Below are 22457 nucleotides of genomic sequence, written 5' to 3' on the forward strand. Positions count from 1 at the left end.
AATGGGTGTGGGTCTGGGCCGTTGGGCTCACCAGGCTTTTACCCGGTGTTCCGCTGGCCCAGTCCAACCCTGGATAGATAAATAGATAGATAGACTTATATTTATATTTTCTACTGCAGGGTGACCCAGGTCCTGATGGTGATGAAGGCCCGTCTGGTTTCACAGGTGATATTGTAAGTATCCAGATACCGCGATTATGTGACACAGAGTAAGCTAAAGCTGATCCTAGCTGGAGTTTTATCCTAGCCAAACACATTGTTATGTGTTGTAAGGCTGTATTTGGCCATCAGATTTATGGCCCACAATTTAACCTGCACAACAGTTTCTTACCAGTGTCTGGAAAATGCTTCTCAGCGACCAGGGGGCTACATATTTGGCATCATATGGAACATCATGGCACAGCATGGGACAACATTAATTTAGATGGAAAATATCTTTTTAAATGGAATAACTAATTTCTAGATAACATCTGCTGCATTTGTAGCTTCAGCTTATCAACTGCCCGTATGCCTGGCTCCATAATAATTTTGATATTTTCTGATACTTTCCTGTTGTTATTAATTGTCACAAGAAAAATTTTCCCATAAACACTAGCCATACGAGCCTTTCTTATGCAGCACTAGGCAAATGTGTTCAGTACAGTGGGGCAATATATCTCAGAAAAAGAAAAAAGGCAATATGAATAATACAACCATACTTATAATATATGTAAAGACCAAAAAAACACTATTTATCCATAAAGATGAGTCTATATCAATACAGAATTCACTGGTAAGCAATGTTATCTGTGTTTCTGGTTGTAAGACCTTAATATATAAAATGTATATATGTGCAACTTCTGACACAAAGCAATGCTCCTCTTAAGAGAAATCTTTAGAGTCACATTGGGTGACCACAGTTATATGCTCTTAGATTAGCCTTTCTCTGACATTTTGTTGTTCTTCTTAAGGGCTATATAGGACTACCTGGAATCAAAGGAGAAGAAGGAATACCAGGAGTTAAGGTAACTCAATTGACTTTTCATGTTTAGATAAAAAAATTATATGTATTCAATAATAATACAATAATAATACAAAGGTTTTCAACCTCTAAAAACTTGAATCTTTAGAGGGCTCAACATGAAACTTTTTATATTAGATCACATGATATAGATTAGTTTGTTAAGGGAAATAAGTGATGATAAATGTCAGATAACAATGAATGTTGTACCGATAACACGACTTTTGTGTAAACCTAAAGTTACATATCCAAACTATTAAAAAAATATTTTGTTGGACCAGTATAGGATCATCAGAAAAATAAAATACACTCATCAAGTAGAAAAAGCTATTTATTTTGTTGTTAACATAGTCCTTATAGCGCTTTAGATAATGTTGGCTCGTTATTGAGTAGCTGGGTTAAGGGGGCACATTTGAGAACCTTAAGGGGCAGATTAATTAACCCTCGATATTCGACTGGGGAATGAAAATCCTTTGACTTCGAATATCGAAGTCGAAGGATTTTGCGCAAATAGTTCGATCGAAGGATGATTCGAAGGATTTTAATCCAACGATCTAAGGATCATCCTTCGACCAAAAAAAGTTAGCCAAGCCTATGGTGACCTTCCCCATAGGCTAACATTGAGTTTGGTAGCTTTTAGGTGGCAAACTAGGGGGTCGAAGTTTTTTCTTAAAGAGACAGTACTTTGACTATCGTCTGGTCGAATAGTCGAACGATTTTTAGTTCGAATCGTTCGATTCAAAGTCGAAGTCGTAGGTCAAAGTAGCCAAAAAAACAAAGTTTTTCTTCTTATATTCCTTCACTCGAACTTAATGAATGGGCCCCTTTGTGTACTATAGAGATATTTGTTGTACTTTTGTCACAAATTATTGCAGGAATTTGATTTATTTTGCTACATGATGTCATATTGATTGAGGAAAATGGAATGTAAAAGTTTTTTTTTTGTTAGTAACCAGTCATCATTAAAATTGTTTTCAAAATATCCAAAACCTTGAATTGATCTTTACTCAGATATTGAATTTGCTTTCTCATTTTAAAGGGAGTACCTGGACTGACAGGGCCTCGGGGAGAACAAGGAGAAATTGGAGAGACTGTAAGTAGGTTAAAATAGCATATGACATTATCTGTTTGAATTATGGACCTGAAATACATTTGACATATAGATGTGTACATGTTATATACTGCTTGACATTTTATGCTACATATTTTTATGCTACATCGTTTTCACGAGAAAAAAAAACTCGCATTGCTCTAATTGATCGACTTTTTGGGCAAAACCCTCAGAAAAAAATGCGAACATCATGCAGGCTATTAATTTCTTCAAATGGTTCAAGGGACCTCTGCCATTGACTTCTACATGACCTCAACAGGTTTTAGATGGTGTGTTTTCAGACTCAAGCTATTTCCAGGGTCGGGGTATAATAAATCTCAAAAAATTCGTTTTTATTTTAAACCTGAAAATGTGAGTTATAACCAAAAAATAAAACTCTCATTTTTGTGGAAAACACAACTCAAACCTTAATAAATCTACCCCCTAATGTTTGGAAATGTTAACTACAAAGGCACAAAAATGCTTGATTAAACAAGAAGGAAAGGTTAAAACTAAGTAAGCCTTATTAGAAAGGTCCACCTAAATATACCAGTAAACCCTCAAAGTAGTGCTGCTCTGAGTCCTCTGTCAAAAAAAACACTGCATTTATTTCCTTCTATTGTTTTCACATGGACTTTGTATCAGGCTTCCTGCCTTCAGCTTAAACCTCCTTACCCTGGGCGTGAGCATGCTCAGTTTGCCCCCCCTTCTCTGCTGAAATCTGAGCCCAGAGCTATAAGTGAGCAGGGAGAGACTCAGGCAGGTAGTGATGTCACACCAAGCTAATACTGCAGCTGCTATCCTAAACAAACAGAGAGCTTCTACAGCTTTTTACTCAGGTATGGTAAAACATACTATGGTATACTCAGGATCAAAGCCTTATTCCCAAAAGACTAAGAAGGATCAATTTCTCTATCCAAATGTCTCATTAACATTTGTCACATTGCTGAATGGAATGTCTGGCAGTGAACTGATGCAATGCAAACATATGCACTGAACTAATAAACTATAATGCAACCATAACCTGTAATGCAACATAAAGCATCAGAAGGCTATTCAAGTTTGAGTAAAAATGTAAATATTATTAAAATAATTTCAGGTTAAAATGTGATAGAATTATATAGTGGAATTATTAAAGGGGAGCTAAAGTCTAAAATAGAATAATGCTAGAAATGCTGTATTTTGTATACTAAACATAAACATGAACTTACTGCACCAGAAGCCTAATTAAACACATGATTTATGTTTTCAAAGTTGTCCGCAGGGGGCTGTCATCTTGTAACTTTCTTAAACATCTTTGCAAGACCAAGACTATGCACATGCTCAGTGTGGTCTGGGCTTTAGTTGGGAGGCTAAGCTTAGGGATCGTCATAAATTATAAAAACAGCTCAAGTCAAATAATATCTGCCATATGAGCCGATACAGCAAGACTGATAAATAATCAGAATATGCGGACTGCGTTGGGTCTGCGGATACAAATCTCTACTCAGTCGCCGGCTGCTTTATAGGGAAACAAACAAAGCTCTTTGAGGTCTGGGAAGTAAGGCGGGGGGAGGGGCTCCCCCTTGCCATTTGACAGTATGATCGTTTCCCTTCAGAGCAGTTAGGGACGTATGAAGTTTCTGCAGTGGTCAGAGCAATAAATAAATAAAATTATACCAATGTTTTACACAAAACTAGATTTATGGTAACCCATTGAAGTCAAAATACAAACAGAGTAGGATAATATATCTGGTGTGATAAGTGGTATAAAATGATATGTAAAGAGCAGCAACAATCATTTTGATTTTTTACATGATGTATCACAGTGTCAAAGTGACAATATTCTGTGAATCTCGATGCTGATGTTTTACTCTCATTACAGGGCAGTGTTGGAAAATCAGGAAGTGATGGAGTTAGGGGAACTCCTGGCGAAAAGGTATGCAACAGATTCTATACATATTCGCAATTATAACTTGATTATTCTGAAATGTGTAGGAATGTATGTTTCTGCATTCTTTCCCTTTATTTCATAACCTCATATGTACAGTATATAAGGGCAATGAATGGTCATCATTACACGTTACTCATATTATTGCAACCATGATATTCAACAAAACTAACATTGAAGTGCCCAGTTCATAAGACAGTATCATTTAAGTGAGCAATGTAAACCCCCCCCCAAATATTTTGCATGATAAAAAATATAATTGTAAACATTAAAAAATTACATATTTTCAGCGGTGCTAAGGGGCAAGGTAAGTTGAATTCACTTGGAAAAATGGCAACATCTTTCTGCCCCTTGCTATTCTCTGCACTGCTGGCTCTGACTGTTGAAATAATGTAGCAGATACCTGTAAATAAGCATGTAATTCATTGCAGGAAGTGGAGTATTGGCAGACGGAAAGTTGACTTTTGCTACACTGTTTCAGAACTAAAATTGTAGAAAGACAGTGAAAAAAAGGCATAACTTCTGCTTCTCCTACTTACTATCACTACATTGGGGGTAATGTGATAAAAGGTGCTAAGTTTGCCCAGGAGCAATCACTCATAGCAACCAATCAGCATGTAGAATTTACTGGTCACCTGTTTAAAAGCAAACATCTTATTGGTTGCTATGGGTTATTGCTCCTGGGCAAACTTAGTGCTTTTTATTTCATATGGAGGTTAGTATTGTATCACACGCAGGCAACCTACTTTAACAATTCATATGCCTCATTTACTGGTTTATCACTCAGTTTGTGCAACACCCCCATACTAATTTGTATTCCTCCCTGCATTATATAATGCCAGGGGTGTTCCAGACACAGGGACATGTGCCTTTTTAAGCACTATATGTTAAATTATAGTGGGGCTATGAATCGGTCTGCCATTAAAGAATGGATGCATTCTGTACGTATTTTCTTTCCTCCCTTCACTTAAGGATTCACATCTAGAAAAGGTAGCCATATAGATACCTACATATTTGTTGGCCGAATAGACAGTAGCATATGAGGGGCTCAACATATTTTTCTGATCATTCAGACTTCTACCCAAACCACCGGAACAGCAGGAAATAAAGAGGAGCAGCAACTTCTTCTCACTTCAATTGTTTATGCATCATATACTATCCAATATGGCGAATTAGCTGCTAAGAATTTCAAGCAGGTTGATCCCTAAAGCAACCAATATCCATAGTACATGGATTTTATTTTACACGCATGGCCAGCTTAACATTCCACAATAAAAGTCTATTTTTCTCATTTCACATGTCCCTGCAAAAAAACAACAGCTTACTGAGTTTCCTTTTAAAAAGTTTATAATGCAAAAAATATAGAGCATAATATATCCCTACAAACCATTTTAATGTCACATCATATACACACTCCATTACTTTACTAGCAATCCATGGATAAATTACAGGGAAACACAGCTCACTAATTCACGCAGAGTCGTGGGCCCCATCTGCCAGTCTGCCTCAGCCCCTCCTAGAAAATTCTGGGTAGCACATTCCCTGCAGGGGCATCTTCTCTTACATCTCTAAACACAGTGGACTGTCAGTGGATCAGCCATATACAATATTCCAGAGGAACATCCACCAATGGGCCCTATTCCCACAAAGAACTAGGGTACACACTTTGTCTTCAATATAAATAAAGAGGTTTATTGTTTATTAAAAAAAAGTAAATATTATTCAGCAAGAAATGTTTTTAACAATATGTCTATTCACAGTGCAGTTTTTTCTTCTATTGGCTAGTTTTCAAAATGATTGCTTTTACTAGTATTGTATATTTTTTCAGTGTATTAAAACAACCACCTCTTTCATTTACTTTTATATTCATATGTAATATTAATTAATACTATAATTTTCCACTATTCTATAGGGATCAAGAGGTCCACCAGGAAGGGATGGACCTCAGGGACCCAAGGGGCAAAAGGTAAATTAGCACTATACTGTACCTTGTTCTACTGATTTATGGCATAAAGTGTAAATAGTTAGTCCTGGGCACAGATTTCTTTCTGATGTTTTTTGGAAAATCTAAGAAAGTGATAGCCAAATGAGAATGTAAATTTCCAGGACACAATAAAGATGTCTTTGAAATATATTACCGAACCTTGTACTGAAATTTCCGAATGCTGACTTCTTGAACAGACATGCTTTCTGTAGCACTGTGGCATGGAGAAGGCCAAATGAGCCAAACTAGCTTGAGATGGCCAATAATCACATCTTTTAGGATCTGAGGGCAGATATTTTAAGAATTTCTAAGAAAAAAAAGCCTAAAAAGACTTGGATGATTTAATGTGTGACCTGCTGCCCTCACCCAGACAAAACAGGAGAAAAGCAGCATTGGTTCAGATGATTCCCCCACCTAATTATAACATTCCTCCCACCCACCCTGCCAGAAACTGATGCACAGAGACCCTCACATCTAGTGTTTTTACATCTTAATATCCTTAAAGAGGATGAGAAAAGTGTTTTACATAAGGAAAACACCCTTTTCATGCAGTTTCATGAAGTCCACATGTTATTTCTACTGCAGTTTTTGCAAAGATTTGGTAAATGACCATCTGTATTCTGCTCCTATGTAAAAGATTATTAAATGAATGGTCATACTGTATATTGCTCCTGTGTAATAGTAGCCTCTTCATTTTGGAATCGATTATAAAAATAATCTGGAAATATCAATGTACACTAGTACAGTACTAATTTCCTTCAATATTTTTAATAGTTATAGGGTATGGCACATTAGAGAAAGATCCCTTATCCTGAAAACGCCAGCTCCCAGGCATGCCAGGGATGCATTTTTAGTATATATTTGCTAGCACTACTGCCAAATGAAAATGATAATGTGTTTTTCTTTTTACCGTCACATAACAGGGTAACGGTGGCACCTCAGGATTTACAGGAAGCAGAGGGGATCCTGGATACACGGTAATTACACCATTATGTGCAATGTGCTGGAATACTGGCAATACTGACACCCTTGCACAGATGCTATATATAACTGACAGTATGAAATGAATGTTTTAATTTCACAAATTGATTGTTGCTTCTAATACCAACAATAATCTACTCCAACCTCCAGCCCCTCCATCATCTACTTGGGAGCTGCACCACCCCAGTACAGTGATTATAATTTACACTATGTGCTCTATTCTTACTCGAAGATTCAGTCTAGCTATATTCTGTGATGAGTTTTGTGGTTTAATGGTCATTATTTACATCATAAATGTATTAAAAAAAATATATATATAAATATAAATATATATATATATATATATATATATATATATATATATATATATATATATATATATATATATATATATTAAGGTAATGCATTTGTCTCATGGTCTACGATTAAGACACTGTAGACACTGCTCACTGCACAAAACCTACTGTCTAGTAGCAAGGAGAAGTCTTGAGTTAATGAGCTTTATGCTACTACATTCCCAACTACTGTAATCTGCAGTTTTTTTTTTGACAAATGGATTCAGGTTTTCTGCCCCCATCCCCAGTATGCTAAGGACAGCAGTGCAGGGTCTTTTTAATTAGCCAGTGTTCTACATTGTTAATGATAATTGTTATCAGAATAATTCATTCCATCACATTATTTGGTATATTGGCTTGCAGTATTATATATTGCAATTATCTTTTATGATGTAGGCACTGTTTGGATCCATAATGTACATCCAAACAGAGTATTAACTATTTAGAAAATAAGAGATATCGGGAATTCGTAGTGAAATAAAAAAGTAAGCCACAGTATTGTTTTGTTTGTGGTAGGTAGTGTATCAAACTACAGTTGAATATGATATGTTGATTTGTCACTCAGGGTTACCTCGGAATTCCAGGAGGTCACGGAGAGAAAGGATTAAAGGTGAGGATACATAACATTACTGTATGCTAGAAAGTATTCTTATTATAAATCAATTGCAAGTTTGTGTGTTTGCAGTTTTTAATGAATTATTGTCATAATGATATGTATAATGCATTTTAAATAATATTGTGATCACCTGCTGTTATAGCACAAGTGTGTGGTGAATGTCACTGACACCAAGATGTTTCCATTACCTGTATAGAGGCATTCAAACTGTGAAAAAGACCATCTTATAGCTTTCCTAAACTGAGACTTTTATGTAGTGGCAAGGCCTACATTGCCCCTGTCTTTGGAACTAGCTTTCAACATTTTTTGATGATAAACATAATCCATCTTGTCAACACTGTTTCCTGAGACTGGCAGGTGTTTTATTATTTTTCTCGGAATTTCAAGGAAGTTCCTGTCTTATTCTTAGTTCTATTGATGTGGGACCCCCAAACATTTCAACATATCCAGATACTGCCAGACCTCTTCTTGAGTGTACACAGGTTCTTGGCCAAAAGCAGACAAGACTTTTTTCTAAACAACTTTCTAAACAAATATAGACAGAAAGTATTAAAAACTCCAGAGCATCTGAAGGAACCATCAGAATGGATCAGATGATGCCCATAAATATTATATATATTGTTCAATGATTGTTATAAGTAGGGATATATAGCCTGTGTGAGTTCATTGAAAGATCTATTGAGAAGTCTGATTATTAAGCTCAGGAAATGTGTAATCCTGAGCATTTCAGTTTTGTGTGAGTACTGACTGCTAAGGCCACAAATTCTACTATAATGACTACTTTGAATAATACTTTCTCTAAGTATTCAGAATCTGAGCATTAAATAGAACATAAAAAAACATATTTTACAAAGGCTTCAGAGTTATATTCCACATGCATGCTATTTATATACAGAGATTTCTGACCAAAATCCTAAACACAAGAGTCTGGGTGGGGATTTGTGTAGAAAATAGATTTATAGACATTTGAACATACTACAGTAATACAAAGAAACAGTAGTAAAAGTCTGCTTCAAAGAAACCATCTTTACAGTACAGAATAGAAATAAAGGTCAAATAAAAAAAGAGCAGCAGCCACAACTTGTTTGGATTTGTTGATAACTCAGCTGGAAATACTGTCTAGCACACTATTTGATTCATTCCTCTCTGTCTATCCTCTTCCACTTATAAGGACAACTGAAAATAAAGGAATTCTTACATAAAGTAACAGGCTCCTTCTATATATATAACCTGTATCATAAAGAGTTAACTTCATGTCATCATCGTATGAGCTGCAAATATTATATTATATTATATTTTAAATGTATAGATATAAATTGTCAAAAAATGACTTAAAGTAACATTAGTCTATTTGATCTTAGTAAGTAAGAATAATTGGAATAAACATGTATGAGAGTCAACATGGGACATATTTAAACTGGTTAATACTGGTAATAATATCTGACGCTTATTTCTGCAGGGCACAAAAGGATTATCTGGAGTTGCAGGAATGCCGGGTATCCATGGAAAGGATGTAAGTATATTATATCTATATATACATTATATATATATATATATATATATATATATATATACATTATATATATATATATATATATAGATAGATAGATAGATATATACAGTATATATATACATATACAATATTATAATATATCCTAATTTAACAGGGAAAGATTGGTGTTCCAGGAAGAGAAGGAGAAATGGGAATAATTGGACTAAAGGTATGTATTTGGCATTGTTGGGAAATACATTTAAACAACAAGGAAAATTTTTCTTTTTTACTCATAGAATGCTCCAAAAGTTGTGGTTACTACATATATCTCAATTAAATTGTTGCCAGTGAGCTTAGAAATGTCCTAACAGAATTCAAATTTACCTCTAAAAAGATATAATTTCAGCATGCATCTCTTTCAGATAAAGTATGTTATTATTATTATTAACATGTATTTATATAGCGCCAACATATTACTGTAAAGTAAATGTGATTATAAAACTAAATCACATGTATTATATACATAGAACATATGGAGTTACATACATCACAATCAATACAGGTACAAAAAGGTGAGGAAGGCCCTATGCATAGGCATACACTCTAAAGGGAAGGGAGTAATACACAAGGTGTGGGAGTGGGCAAGATCGAATTAAGTAGGTGAGAAATGTGATATTGTATGTGGTGTTGTGTTTGGTAGTTAAGCAGAGTGAGGGTAGGCTTCTCGAAAGAAGTGCGTTTTAAGAGATTTCTTGAAAGCAGAAAGGTTGGGAGAAAGTCGGACAGACCGTGGGAGAGAGTTCCAGAGGAGGGGTGCAACCCTTGCAAAATCTTGAATGCGAGCATGTGAGGAGGTAATGAGAGAAGAGTTGAGTAGCAGGTCAGTAGAGGAGCGTAGTAAGCGATTGGATGAGTATATAGAGATGAGTTCAGAGATGTAGGGTGGGGCAGAGTTATGAAGTGCTTTGAAAGTCAGTGTCATTAATTTGAATTTGATTCTGAAAGGTAACGGAAGCCAGTGCAGGGATTGACAGAATGGCGAGGCAGACTAGGAGCGGTTGCTGAGGTATATGAGCCTCGCAGCAGTGTTCATGTTTATATTCTATAGCTTCCTTGCTAAAACAATAAAATAAATAAAATATTTATAGTATATAATTGATCTGTTTCAGGATTCTGGTAAACTGACATCACACTAAGAAGCAAATAATATGCCTTCCGTACATTGCAAACGTTCTGATATATATTGGGCGTTCTATATATGTTAATATGTATTTTATTTATTTGCAGGGAGATAAAGGAGATCAAGGTCCACAGGGTCCACCAGGGGTTGAGGGCATGATGGTATGGCACAAACAGTACTGTATTTAAATGGGCATATTACAGAAAATAGATAAACAGCTGTTTGCTCAGCCTTTTGCAAAGCAGTGCAATAATAGAAATATGGCTAAATTATATTGTGTCCTGCAAATTAGTTCAAAACTTGATGTGAAATCCCAGACATTGATGATTGGGATAATGCAGAATATGAGAAGTGAAAGATGATTGGTGCCCTTGCGCCACATTAAGTACCAACAAGTAGCTCTGATGCCATAAAATGCCCAAATAATAACTTTTTATGACACAGGAGAAATTAATTTACAAATACAATGATCTATTTAAGATTTTTTCAATAAAAAAATACATTTGCATTTAATACATCAATATTAATGGAACACAAACCGCTGTTCTGTTGCATTAAAGCTGCATCTGTTTGCGACACTTGACTCCTCATTATTTTAAGTGTAGCCCTTTTGTATATGCAAGAGGAAACATGGGACATTGGTATAAAAGTAAAATCTAAAAATAAAAATATAATTTGCTTTATTTGCAAATATAGGGACCCAAGGGTGCCAAAGGTGACCCAGGAACACCAGGAGACTCAGGTCCTCAGGGTCTTATAGGACCAAAGGTAAGCACTTCATTTCTATGAGGTTCTTAATGGCTCCTTAAACTGTCAGTGTCACTCTGCTTTACTGTTTTGCAGTAAAAATAGATAACATTGGCATCAGAGACTGGTTTTCTGGAATCTGCTGTTTTGTTTCAGCTTTTGTTTTTTTCTGTTCTGTGCAGGGCTCAAAGGGAGAGACAGGAGATGATGGAGTACAGGTACAATGAATGTATAATTTTCTTTTGGTTTCTTCTCTTTAGCTTCAGTCTACACTAACCATAAACAAGCTTGGTCATTCAGCAATGGGCAAAAATTAATTGACTGTGAGAATTCTACTAAAGGTGCATGTCCTTGGTGACTTATTGGGGTGCAAACAATCTGGTAGATGTGGATAATGAAAACTGAAAGTGCTACAGCAGCTTTTAGGATTAGAATTTTGGCTGGTTCACTTATAGCTATTACTTACTATATCTTTTGCCATATTGTAATAGATATAAGACCTAAAACTTGTAGACTGCAGTCATATCTCAAAACATCCTTTTAATTTTTCTATATTTAATTTCAAAAATGGATTTTCAGTTGGCATTTCTAATAATATTCGGGGAATTGTTGCTGTCATTATATGCTTTGTATCCACTGAATTGAATACATTGAATATTTTGAATATGAAGAATTTTAATTTCATATACGTCTTGTGGTGCTATTATTACGCGTGTATTTATTAATCCTACCTTCATGGAATGGATTGTTTTTAGTCTGTAAAATTCAAAAGCTTATTTTGTTGAACAACCATTCCTGTGGTTATATAACTATACTTTGATCATACCACAAAGTAACATCCGCTACACTAACAAGTGTTTATGGCACCTTAAGTACAGAAATATTTAAACATAGTTTAGTAATTTATATTTATTGTAAATATTAGATAGATGCTGTTTAAACTCGTAGTCTACAGTATAGTAAACTACACAGAAGAAATTCCTGAATTACCTTACAAGTATTCAATATCATGGTAATGTGACAACTATTTCCATTAAAAGTGCAATCCCTCTACACAGGGGCAGAGATAATTCAGGTAAAATTTGGATCACAAACATGGAAGGCACCCAATATTGTACTGCATTGCAATAATCAAAATCACTTACTGAATTCCCCCTTCATTTTTGTATTTGACTCTTTTCTGTGTCCATATATAATAGAATATAAATTAAATGTGTTTTATTGAATTACTGATACTTATTGTGGTTGTAAAAAAGGCAGTATTGCATGTATGCAATGTGGCGTTTCCAAATGAAACCAGTATTAGCTGATCTGCAGATTTAATATATTAGCAATGATGGCAAAGGTAAGGGGAGCTAATCTAATAATTATAGTTATAATTAAGTGCTGTTGGTCATATATGAAAATACTTTTTGGCATAAAATATTGTTTGCTTTAAGCATTATTATTTCTTTGTTGCAACGATTCTTTTTAGGGAGACAAGGGAAAACGCGGATCCAAAGGAAACCTTGGGATCACGGTAATTATAATTGTTCATTTTGCTTGATGAGATTTTGCTTTTCATTGTGATCAGTCACTGGTTTCTTTTAAATAAACACTATCGGAGGTCATCATCTTCATCTAATAAATTGGTGATTTGGTAGAAAGCCTCATACTGGGTGTTGTAAGATACCTTCCAGTGTAATTGTAGACTAATGATTAGAGAACATATTAACTCCTGATGGAGTTGCATTATTTGGAGATACACTCTCTAATGAAGAGCAGTTGAATACATAGTTATTTTCATTTGGTTGACAGGCAAAGACTGGAGTTTAGCCTATCAAAATCACCATACCAAGGACAACCTTTTGGGATTTATTATAGTCTGTACAGAAAGATACCATATGTGTTTGCTAGCATAGGTATTTGCTTATGCTGTTTATTTAGATGTCTCAAAATGAGTGCTGCCCTGTGTAACTTATGTTCAATATTCACATTATCAGTGGAAATGCAATTATGTAATGAATTGTGCCTTTGTTTTGGTCATTAAAATAGTACACTGTTAGGATTCGGGGTACCCTGAGAATCATTAACAAGACTAGTACAATGTAAAATGGTATAGACAATGAATTTAACTTGAAATAAACTTCTTAAGAGTTCAGTCCTTTCATTACCTTTCTAAAGTATCTAATAATGTTTTACTCTTAAACTAGAACCTTCTTTCTCCCTGTTGCCCAACTGCCTGAAATGGAAACGTCAAAGAATTGGGATATAAAATAGAATATTATTAGAGCGAACTCTTTCCAGTGAACTGAATGGTGCTTCTATAGTGCAATGTCCTGAATAAATAGATCTATAAATCTACATGAGCATGTTTTTAGAAAAAAAAGTCATATAATTAGGTGAGAAAAATTGGAGCAATATGCCTCCTGCTAAACAAATTAAAATGCCAGTGTGAGAGCCCCAAGGTTTATTTAGAAAATGTTTTGCCTGAAAACTGAGAAATCAAAAATTCTGCTTTCTCCAACTTTTTCTTTGCAGTTTTACTATAAGCATTTAGAATGACAATTTAATGTAGCAACACAATAGTAGAGGATGCAAGTGGATACAACGGTAGTAGCTGAATTACTAAATGTGACAAAACTATGCATTCTTAAATATTTAAATGAAACAAACCATTCAGTGTTAAAATGGCAGTGAGAAAGACAGCTGACAGCATAGATTCTTGTGAATAGAGTTTTGAATGTAGTCATACAACAAGATCTAATATATGTTAGATCATTAAGCATATCATCATAAAGCTGTCTAGTTAACAAAGGAAATATGAAACAAATTTGGCCAGAATGGTAAAATCAACTTATTCATCATTTCTGAATAATCACAGGTTGTAATAATGTGTATGAACTGTGACACTGTGACTGATTTTATTTGCATTATATTTTACTTACAGGGTGACACTGGTGACACCGGAGACAAAGGATCAGTGAGTCAACTTAATATGCTCATGTTTTGTCCAATACCTTTATACAGTAGGTATAAAGAGAAATTCTGCAGTATCGAAGGCAACGTTAATATTATTCAAATCTTATTTACTATGCTAATATAATTCCCAGACCATGAAAGTTGAGAGGAACAGATTTTTTATTTAAATGTGGAAATTTCCCATCCAATCATTACCAGAATTTCGAAAAACATTTGAAAAGAATCTGAGACAATGAGGAAATCATTGCATAGATATTCGCACATGGTAACACACGTTGTGTCTAAATGTGTAATTTATGGCTTTTTTTTCACCAGGTTTTAAGATTCTTCAAAAGGTCACATGTGCCATTATGAGTCAAAAAAGGCTTGACAAAGGAGTGACTAAAAATAAAGTACACAATGCATACAACTTACTTCCAAAAGCCACAGTAACCCCCAACAATGAAGATCCTCATAGCTCCCCATCATCTGATCTTGCTTTTCCCTTTCCTTGGTATTTGTGCCCCTACATGTGCTTATTGTTCTCTAAATTGCTGATTCCAAGTAAACCTCACTGTAAACATAAAATCGATGGTGCCTTTTTTTTTTATCTGCATCCTATCTTTTATGATCCATGGCACTTACATTTTTGTTCACTGCTTATAAGACACCGTTAATAACAATTAAGATGCATTTTTACGAGTTAAGATGTAAAGCACTGTCATAGCAGCTAGGACTTACATATCCATAAATACCTAGGAAACCAAATAAGTGGTCACCATAATTTACCCCTACAAATCAACCCCTAACGGAACTTAAAACTTTCAGGAATATTTAGGAGAGTAAATAGGGCTCTTCATATTGTCCCTCCCCCAGCTACTAACCCTTTTAAAATTGCCATATATATCACTTTCAGTTTCAAACCTGGGTAAATATATTGTTTCTTTAATTTTGAAAATAAATATTACATACGTTTGTCTAAAAATGAATTGATTCCATGAATGTCCCCACTACATATTAACTGTTTATGTGGCTTACAGAAAGGGAAACGTGGCTCTATAGGTCCCCTAGGCCAGCAAGGCAGAATTGGTGTCCCTGGTTCACCAGGTCCAAGAGGTTATCCTGGTCCGTTGGGAGATAATGGAGAGAGAGGGCCTCCTGGATCTCCTGGACTTCCTGGACTCCAGGTAAGCAAAATTACAAGGGGTTTGATGACCAGAATTCAAATTTAGATCATAATCATCAGCAGGACCAATTCCATCCATGCATAAAGCAAATCTAATTAAGATCTTGCATAGCATGGTGTCAGTTATGGTCATTTATATTTCACAAAACATGCAGCAAATGCTTAAATATTGCAGTTTACATAATTAATTACCTTAGAAAACGATGTTAGCTGGGTAGTTCTCCTCACTGTTGTCATGTAATAGTATGTAGACAGTAGTATTCCAAAACAATTTCAAATTTCGGTGGATTTTTAAATATTTAACTTTTTGCTCTGCAGCCCTTTTTTGAGTTTTTCAAAGGCAATGCTGAATTCAAACAGGGAACTACATTTGTCTTCTAGGGCCCAGACATGCCTGATCAACTTGTGTATGAGCTGTGCCGTAAAGTTGTTATAGAGCAAATGTCCCAATATGCAGCTGGCATTAGAGGGAAGTGTTCTAGTGCCTGTCCGACGGCCAATATTTCATTGATTGGACCACCGGGACCTCCAGGTGTTACAGGAAAACTTGGGAAAAAGGTATGACCATTATGAATATATTTGAGTACAGAGAAGCCACAAATGCTTTACAAAATCTGAATTTCATTTGAGTTTGGGACCACTTATGTATTGGTTTGAATAAAAATAATTTGTATCATGGTAATAGCCTGCAATGACCAAAGTAAGAAATGCCCAATCATAAACCCATATGTATGCCACACACAAGTCATTACAACAGTGCCACAGTCCTTATGCAAAAAATTGTTTTATGTGAGCGATTGTAGGACAAGCTTTGTATATGCTGGCAAGATAACGGCCCTATAATCCCTATTTGTGATATATTCACATAGTTATACATGGTTACAAAGGTCAATTGGGGTTATAAGGTTATAATACATCAAGTTCAACCTCTCCAAATGATCCTGAACATCGGTCCATGGTCTGGGACCTTTATCAAGATGCACTACCTCATTAAAAAACAGACAATGAAAGTGCCAAATTAAATATAAAGGTTTAAAAAATCCCGCCTTGTTACTGACATCACACACAATTATGTTAATAAATGCATATTGGACAAAAACAAAAAAGCAAAGCTAAACTAAAAAGCAAAAAAGAAAAACTGGCGGAAAAAAGGTTTTGTCAATACAGTCCAATATGTGAAATAAATACAAATAATTAAAAGCGTATTATCTTTTAGCCAAAAAGCAGCTATATGCACAATACTCATTCAAACCTTTGGGGGAAAGAGTATCAAGTGTTTTTATCCAAAAGGTTTCACGTTGAAGGAGAAGTCGGGATCTGTCTCCACCCCTTCTAGGCATTGGTATGTGGTCAATAGCAATGAATTTAAAAGTCGGTACACGGTGGCCCACCTCTAAGAAATGTTTAGCAACCGGTTTAGTGTTTTTTTGGTCTCTGAAGGCTGTATTGATCGCTGATCTATGAGCGTCAATACGAAGTTGCAACATTAGATCTGTTTTGCCCACATACGAAAGCCCACAAGGGCATATGATGAGATAAATCACATGTGTTGTAGTGCATGTTATATGATGGCAAATCTTGTATCTATGGCCAGTGAGGGGGTGTACAAAGCTAGTGCCTGGTGTGATGGATCTACATGACAAACATGATGGGCACTTAAAACACCCCGGTCTATTGGAGGATAGCCAAGTGGTTACCATTTGGCTCTCACTATAACAGTGAACAGGGTCACTGGATACTAAAAGGTCACAGAGACCATGTCGGAAGCCCATCATAGGTGGATCAGGTCAAATATATATACATACCTATACAGGCCTAGCAATACACATATATAAAACTATATATACACACATACCTATACTAAACTAGATCTTCAGATCACCATAGCCTAGGATATTATGCTTATTCAAGAAGTCATCCAAGCCACTCTGTAAGGCAGTCCACAACCTCACTGCCCTCACTGTGAAGAACCATTTTTGCTACTTCCATAATATACAAAAAGTGGTGCATAGATGAATTACTCTTTACTATGTTGTTTGATTCTATATCTTGTATTGATAGCATCTGACAAGATGGCAAAAGTCCCACAGCTTTAGACTTGAAGTGCATTATATTTATACTATACAAGATCAATTTATTATTTCTTGTAACTGTTTAAACATGTTAGATCAGGCTTTTAAAGCATTTAAAAAGAAAAGAGCTCCTGCTGCTGAAACTAGAGGCTCATGAAATGCTTTGAAGAACACGGTGCTTCACATGTATGGACAAAGAAAAGACTAAATTATATATTCTAAGCATATATAGGAGGCATGCATACTCACACATGTAATACTTGGATTACTTTTTCAACTTAAAGGGATGCTATGCTTGAAAACATTGGTTCTTGGCACTTAGGGGTGCCCAGCCTAATGGCCAACTGGATTAATATTGGAGCTTATGTGATATATAGAATGATGACGACTGTCACTAATTAATATGCAAGAGGAAAATACAAACACCAAGGGATTGGACAGAATGATTAGTCAAGAGCTTTAGTTAAACCGATACAATTTAAGTGGCCTTTCACCTGCTTATCAGATGGTCTGCACCATTTCACTTAATATAAAACTGAAGGTAATGTTCATTACATCTGAATTTGTTTGAACAGGGAAAACCCGGTACTGCTGGATCAAATGGAAAACGGGGACCCAGAGGACCAGTTGGCCTTCCTGGAACAAAAGGACTTGTGGGAGAACAAGGTGACATTTGCAGATGTTGCTGTAACAGACCTCTCCACAAAAATTGATATACTTAAGTATTTCTCAAAATATTATTATGTAATTTCAGGTAACAAGGGTGAAAAAGGAGAAAGGGGTGAAGCAGGTATCGGACGTCCAGGACCAGATGGAATTCAAGGTCCTAGAGGTAAAAATCAGAATCAATATGGTGGATTGTAAAAATCTTGCTACCAAATTTAGTAAAGGCCTTCTAAGAGTGATTCATAGCTTAAATGTATTTCTTTTTATGCTAATTATATGTATTAAAAAGGTATGCTAATTTTAAGATTGATGCTAATTATATATATAGTAGATATGTTCTAGAGCAATGTCAGCATTGTTTCTGTTGTTGCTTTGCTTTGATCTTGCAATAACAAGCCACTTTTGGCTGGCCACTCCCACCTGCTGACATCATACCATTTCCCTGAACCCTTACATAGTAACAGTATTTGAGGTTGAAAAATAAACATATACATCAAATTTAACCTTTTTTCACTAGTGAATTCTGCCTAACTCATTGCTCATTAAGATGAAAAAATCTCTTCTAAAGTCATCTAATTTTTATCTTCGGGGGATTGCCTCCCTGACCAGTTGGACCAGTCCTTAGATCAACATTGTGCTATGAGTTCATTTCAGTAGTCTTGTATATTTTCCGTTGCTAAAAAGGCATCTAAAAATTTAAAATAGAGCTTTGTCAGGAGATAAGGAATGCGATGACAAAAGGAAAGTTGTACTCTATATTTAATAGCCTTAAGCTGAGGTGATCCAAATTACATAAAACCCTTTATCTAAAAAAAAACCAAATAACCAAGCATTCCAAATAATAGATCCCATAGCCATCCATAGATTCTGTAGTGTCTGGGCATATAGAGACCACAGATCCTTTTGCTCATTAGACCAGTCTGGAATCTAGCTGTGGATGGACTTAGATTCTATTGTCTTAACTGTATGGAAAATATCTCTGTAATCCTTGTGCATAATTCCCCATTCATACAAGTTATCAGCCCAAATGGTTCCTATAAAATGTTTGGCCCTAGCATGACAGATTCAACATCATTATATTTCTCTGAACAAAACCGTTTCCCATACACGGAAAACATATACAAGAGGTCCTCTGCACTCAACCCATTATCAATATATTAAAGACAGAGACATTTTGTGCATACTGCTACTAAAAAATGCCTTACCCTTTAAACAAAACAGGGATTGTTTGTCCATATATTGCAATATATTTAAGCTGGCCAACTACGTCAAAGTCATCCCATATCTGGCCAGTCCTACGCTTAATTTTCATCTGATTCATTAAGAATTCTATTGCTTCATTATATATTTTACAAAGGGACTAAATTTTACCTGCAACTTACTAGCTGCTTTCAAAGTAAAACTCCCAAACTTTTATTTTTACTTTTTTTTTTTTAGTTTTACTTTCAAAGCAGCTATATATACACAATATGCACTTATAAATAATGGTATACTGGCATTTATGAACAATAACTCCAGATCATAAATACATTATACAATGAGGGGAGAAGTAGTGACACTCAAAAAACATTAAATACAATTAGAAGCAGTGGGAACTTGGGCCCCAAATACATAAAATATATTGAGAGGCAATTATTTCTGAAACTCTTACCCTTCCCAAAAAAACAGGTTTCTTGAAAGCTGGAGAAGATGTGAGGATTGTAGAGATCAAAATAAAGTCAGAAATTGTATGGATTGCTAAAAGTGCTCCTAGCCACACCTAGTGGTAGACATGATGATAGCACCCAAGCAGGAGAAACCCTGCTTTGCTATTGCACAACCTGGGTCGTATTGAAGTACAATGAGAAACAATAGCTGTCTCAAAGCAGTTCTATTGTGCAGCACTGGCTCCTTCTCAAAGATCAGAATTAGGCACAGTGCACTGAGATGGCTGCCTCCACACCAATATTAAAGCTAAAAAAATACATTTGTTGTTCCAAGAATAAAATTGTAAATGGTAGCATGACTTATTTGCAATGAAAATAGTGAAATTAAAAGTAAACCATAAAAATCATGGCAGAATCCCTTCAATTAGCCGTTCTTAAATAAGCCACAATCATACCAAACAACTATATAGACTCAATTAGTTCTCTAGAGAAAGGTTAATTTTGTGGGACAGTATCCAGCACAGGTGTAGGCAAACACATGTATAGACAAGTGCAAGTAGGCACAAGGTGTTTTGAGTTTGTATTGTTTCAGGAGTCAGAACTAGGAATGCTGTGGATATAAACAGCCAGGCAAATATTGCTTTCTATAGCAATTTCTTTTACAGAAAAATGTAAAACACTGACAATTCTTAATATATGTAAATGGGACACTTATGATTAAAATGAGGTTTTCTTTCATTGTGCAAAGCATAAGGACTCACTTACAAGCACAAGTGCAGTGTGCAAACAAGTTGCTATATTTATTAACCACAACGTTGTGTTTCCCCCTCCGCCCCAATTCCAGCATAAAAGCTACCCCATCCGTTTCCCTGTTTGCCCTCTTCAGCTCAAGGAAAAAAACAAAGACTTTTCATAATTAAAATAACCGGCAAAAGTATGTTTAACACATGTCTTATTCTTATGCCCCTGTAAGGGGGTTATTTATTAAGTAAGATAGTAACATAGTAAGTTAGGTTGAAAAAAAGACACCCATCCATCAAGTTCAACCTTTGCCAAAAACTTAAAAATATTCTAGTTTTTTACTATAAAATCTGAATTTTTAGTGAAAAAGAACCACGAATTTCGAGATTTATTATACCCCGGGGATGGAAAAAGTCAGAATCCAAAAATCTGTTATCTCAGACTTAAATATAAGTCAATGGGAGAGGTTCCTATCCTATTTGGAATTTTATGTGGTCTGCGCTAGAATTAGCCCAAAAATCAGACTATGTTGGACTTTTCAGGCAAAAGCCCAAAAAAATCGAGCGGTTCGGATTTTCACTCGATTTTTTCCGGATTTGTCCCCGATCCGATTGAATATAGCTTTTTAAAAAATAAATAAGCTCCAATCATGGATTCTAGTTTGGTCAGACTTTTTTTTTATTATTAAAATAGTCAGAAAAATGTGCATTACAATGTTTATTCCACTGATTTGGTACTTTCTTTAAATACAGTGTTTTATCACTTCACTTAATTTTAGGATATACGGGATACCCAGGAGTTGCCAAGGATGGAATGCCTGGCCCACGGGGCCCACTTGGTTACAATGGTCCAACTGGTCAGCAGGGGCTTGCAGGTCCACCAGGCGTCCCAGGATTTTGTGAAGCCAGAGACTGCAGTATTAATGCACCCACACTGCTGAATGAACAAGGTATAACGAATGGAAGACTATACTGAGGGACAAAAAGCAGAATCTGGAAAACAACAAGATGGTAGAAGTCTGTGGAGTTGTGATAAATGCCATCCCAAGCTCAGTTACCGTTAAGAAGAAGGAGGCCTGACACCTATAGATCCAAACTAAACTATCATGAAATGCAGATCTTCACCCATTATTTTGTTGTCAAGGACACCTCATCTTAGAAATATGTAATCTAGTTTGTTCTGACTTTAAATGCCTTTAAAAAGTTACATTTGATATGCATTCGATACACAGCAGCCATTACTGTTGGTGAATCGCCAAAACAATTACCTCTAATTCCTTTCCTGCAACCTTTTATATCACCTAGAAGACGTGGTACCTAGAATGATGACAGACATCAATGGACAAGCAATAAGTGATATGTGGCCAACTGTTTTGTACCAATTGTTGCAGTTATGGGGATGAAATATCTATTATTATTTTTATTTTTTTTCAAAGACCCTTAGTCTCTAAACAAGAAGAAAGACCAGGTATGCTGATTGAAATGAGAACGAAAATAAATAGCTCAAAGAAAAATAAACGATTCAAAGTGCTGTTATTTGATAATAAAATAACTCAAAATGTCCATGTATTGAACAAATGTTTTATTTGAATTATAATAATGTATTACTTATCCTGTTATAATACACAAGAACCTTGAATAACATGTAAACTATATTCCCATATACGACACTTTGGGGCAAATTTATTAAAATTTGATTAAAATTTATTAAAATTCTAAAAATATAAAAATTATCATAAAATTAGTTATGATCAGTGCTTAGTAGACATATCTAAAAGCTGCTCACATGCACGCACATGCCTTCTCCCTTTCTCAGACAGCTTTTTCTTTCTTCTGGGGCAATTGAATACATA

General features: G+C 35.4%; 1 protein-coding gene across 1 annotated transcript; it reads left to right on the forward strand.

Annotated features, from left to right (window-relative positions):
• Positions 1–99: 99 nt before the first annotated feature.
• Positions 100–22166, forward strand: LOC108719125 (collagen alpha-2(IX) chain). The gene is made up of 19 exons (XM_041566290.1): positions 100–173; positions 950–1003; positions 2039–2092; positions 3954–4007; positions 5932–5985; positions 6927–6980; positions 7885–7929; positions 9395–9448; positions 9603–9656; positions 10715–10768; positions 11304–11375; positions 11537–11572; positions 12829–12873; positions 14284–14316; positions 15335–15481; positions 15862–16038; positions 18128–18218; positions 18307–18384; positions 21384–22166. Exons 8-19 carry the CDS (start codon positions 9425–9427, stop codon positions 21578–21580), a joined length of 1008 nt encoding a protein of 335 aa, XP_041422224.1. The 5' UTR covers positions 100–173; positions 950–1003; positions 2039–2092; positions 3954–4007; positions 5932–5985; positions 6927–6980; positions 7885–7929; positions 9395–9424; the 3' UTR covers positions 21581–22166.
• Positions 22167–22457: the final 291 nt, after the last annotated feature.

The sequence above is a fragment of the Xenopus laevis genome, chromosome 6L (genome assembly GCF_017654675.1).
Source record: "Xenopus laevis strain J_2021 chromosome 6L, Xenopus_laevis_v10.1, whole genome shotgun sequence".
NCBI lineage: Eukaryota > Metazoa > Chordata > Amphibia > Anura > Pipidae > Xenopus > Xenopus laevis.

What these genes read in the sequence shown, in the direction of transcription:
- LOC108719125 (XM_041566290.1), top strand. Translation starts at nt 9,425, where the DNA reads ATGCCGGGTATCCATGGAAAGGAT. An exon ending in AAGGAAACCTTGGGATCACG is followed by an intron (nt 12,874 to 14,283) that starts GTAATTATAATT and finishes TTTTACTTACAG; the next exon opens with GGTGACACTGGTGACACCGG. An exon ending in TGGAATTCAAGGTCCTAGAG is followed by an intron (nt 18,385 to 21,383) that starts GTAAAAATCAGA and finishes ACTTAATTTTAG; the next exon opens with GATATACGGGATACCCAGGA.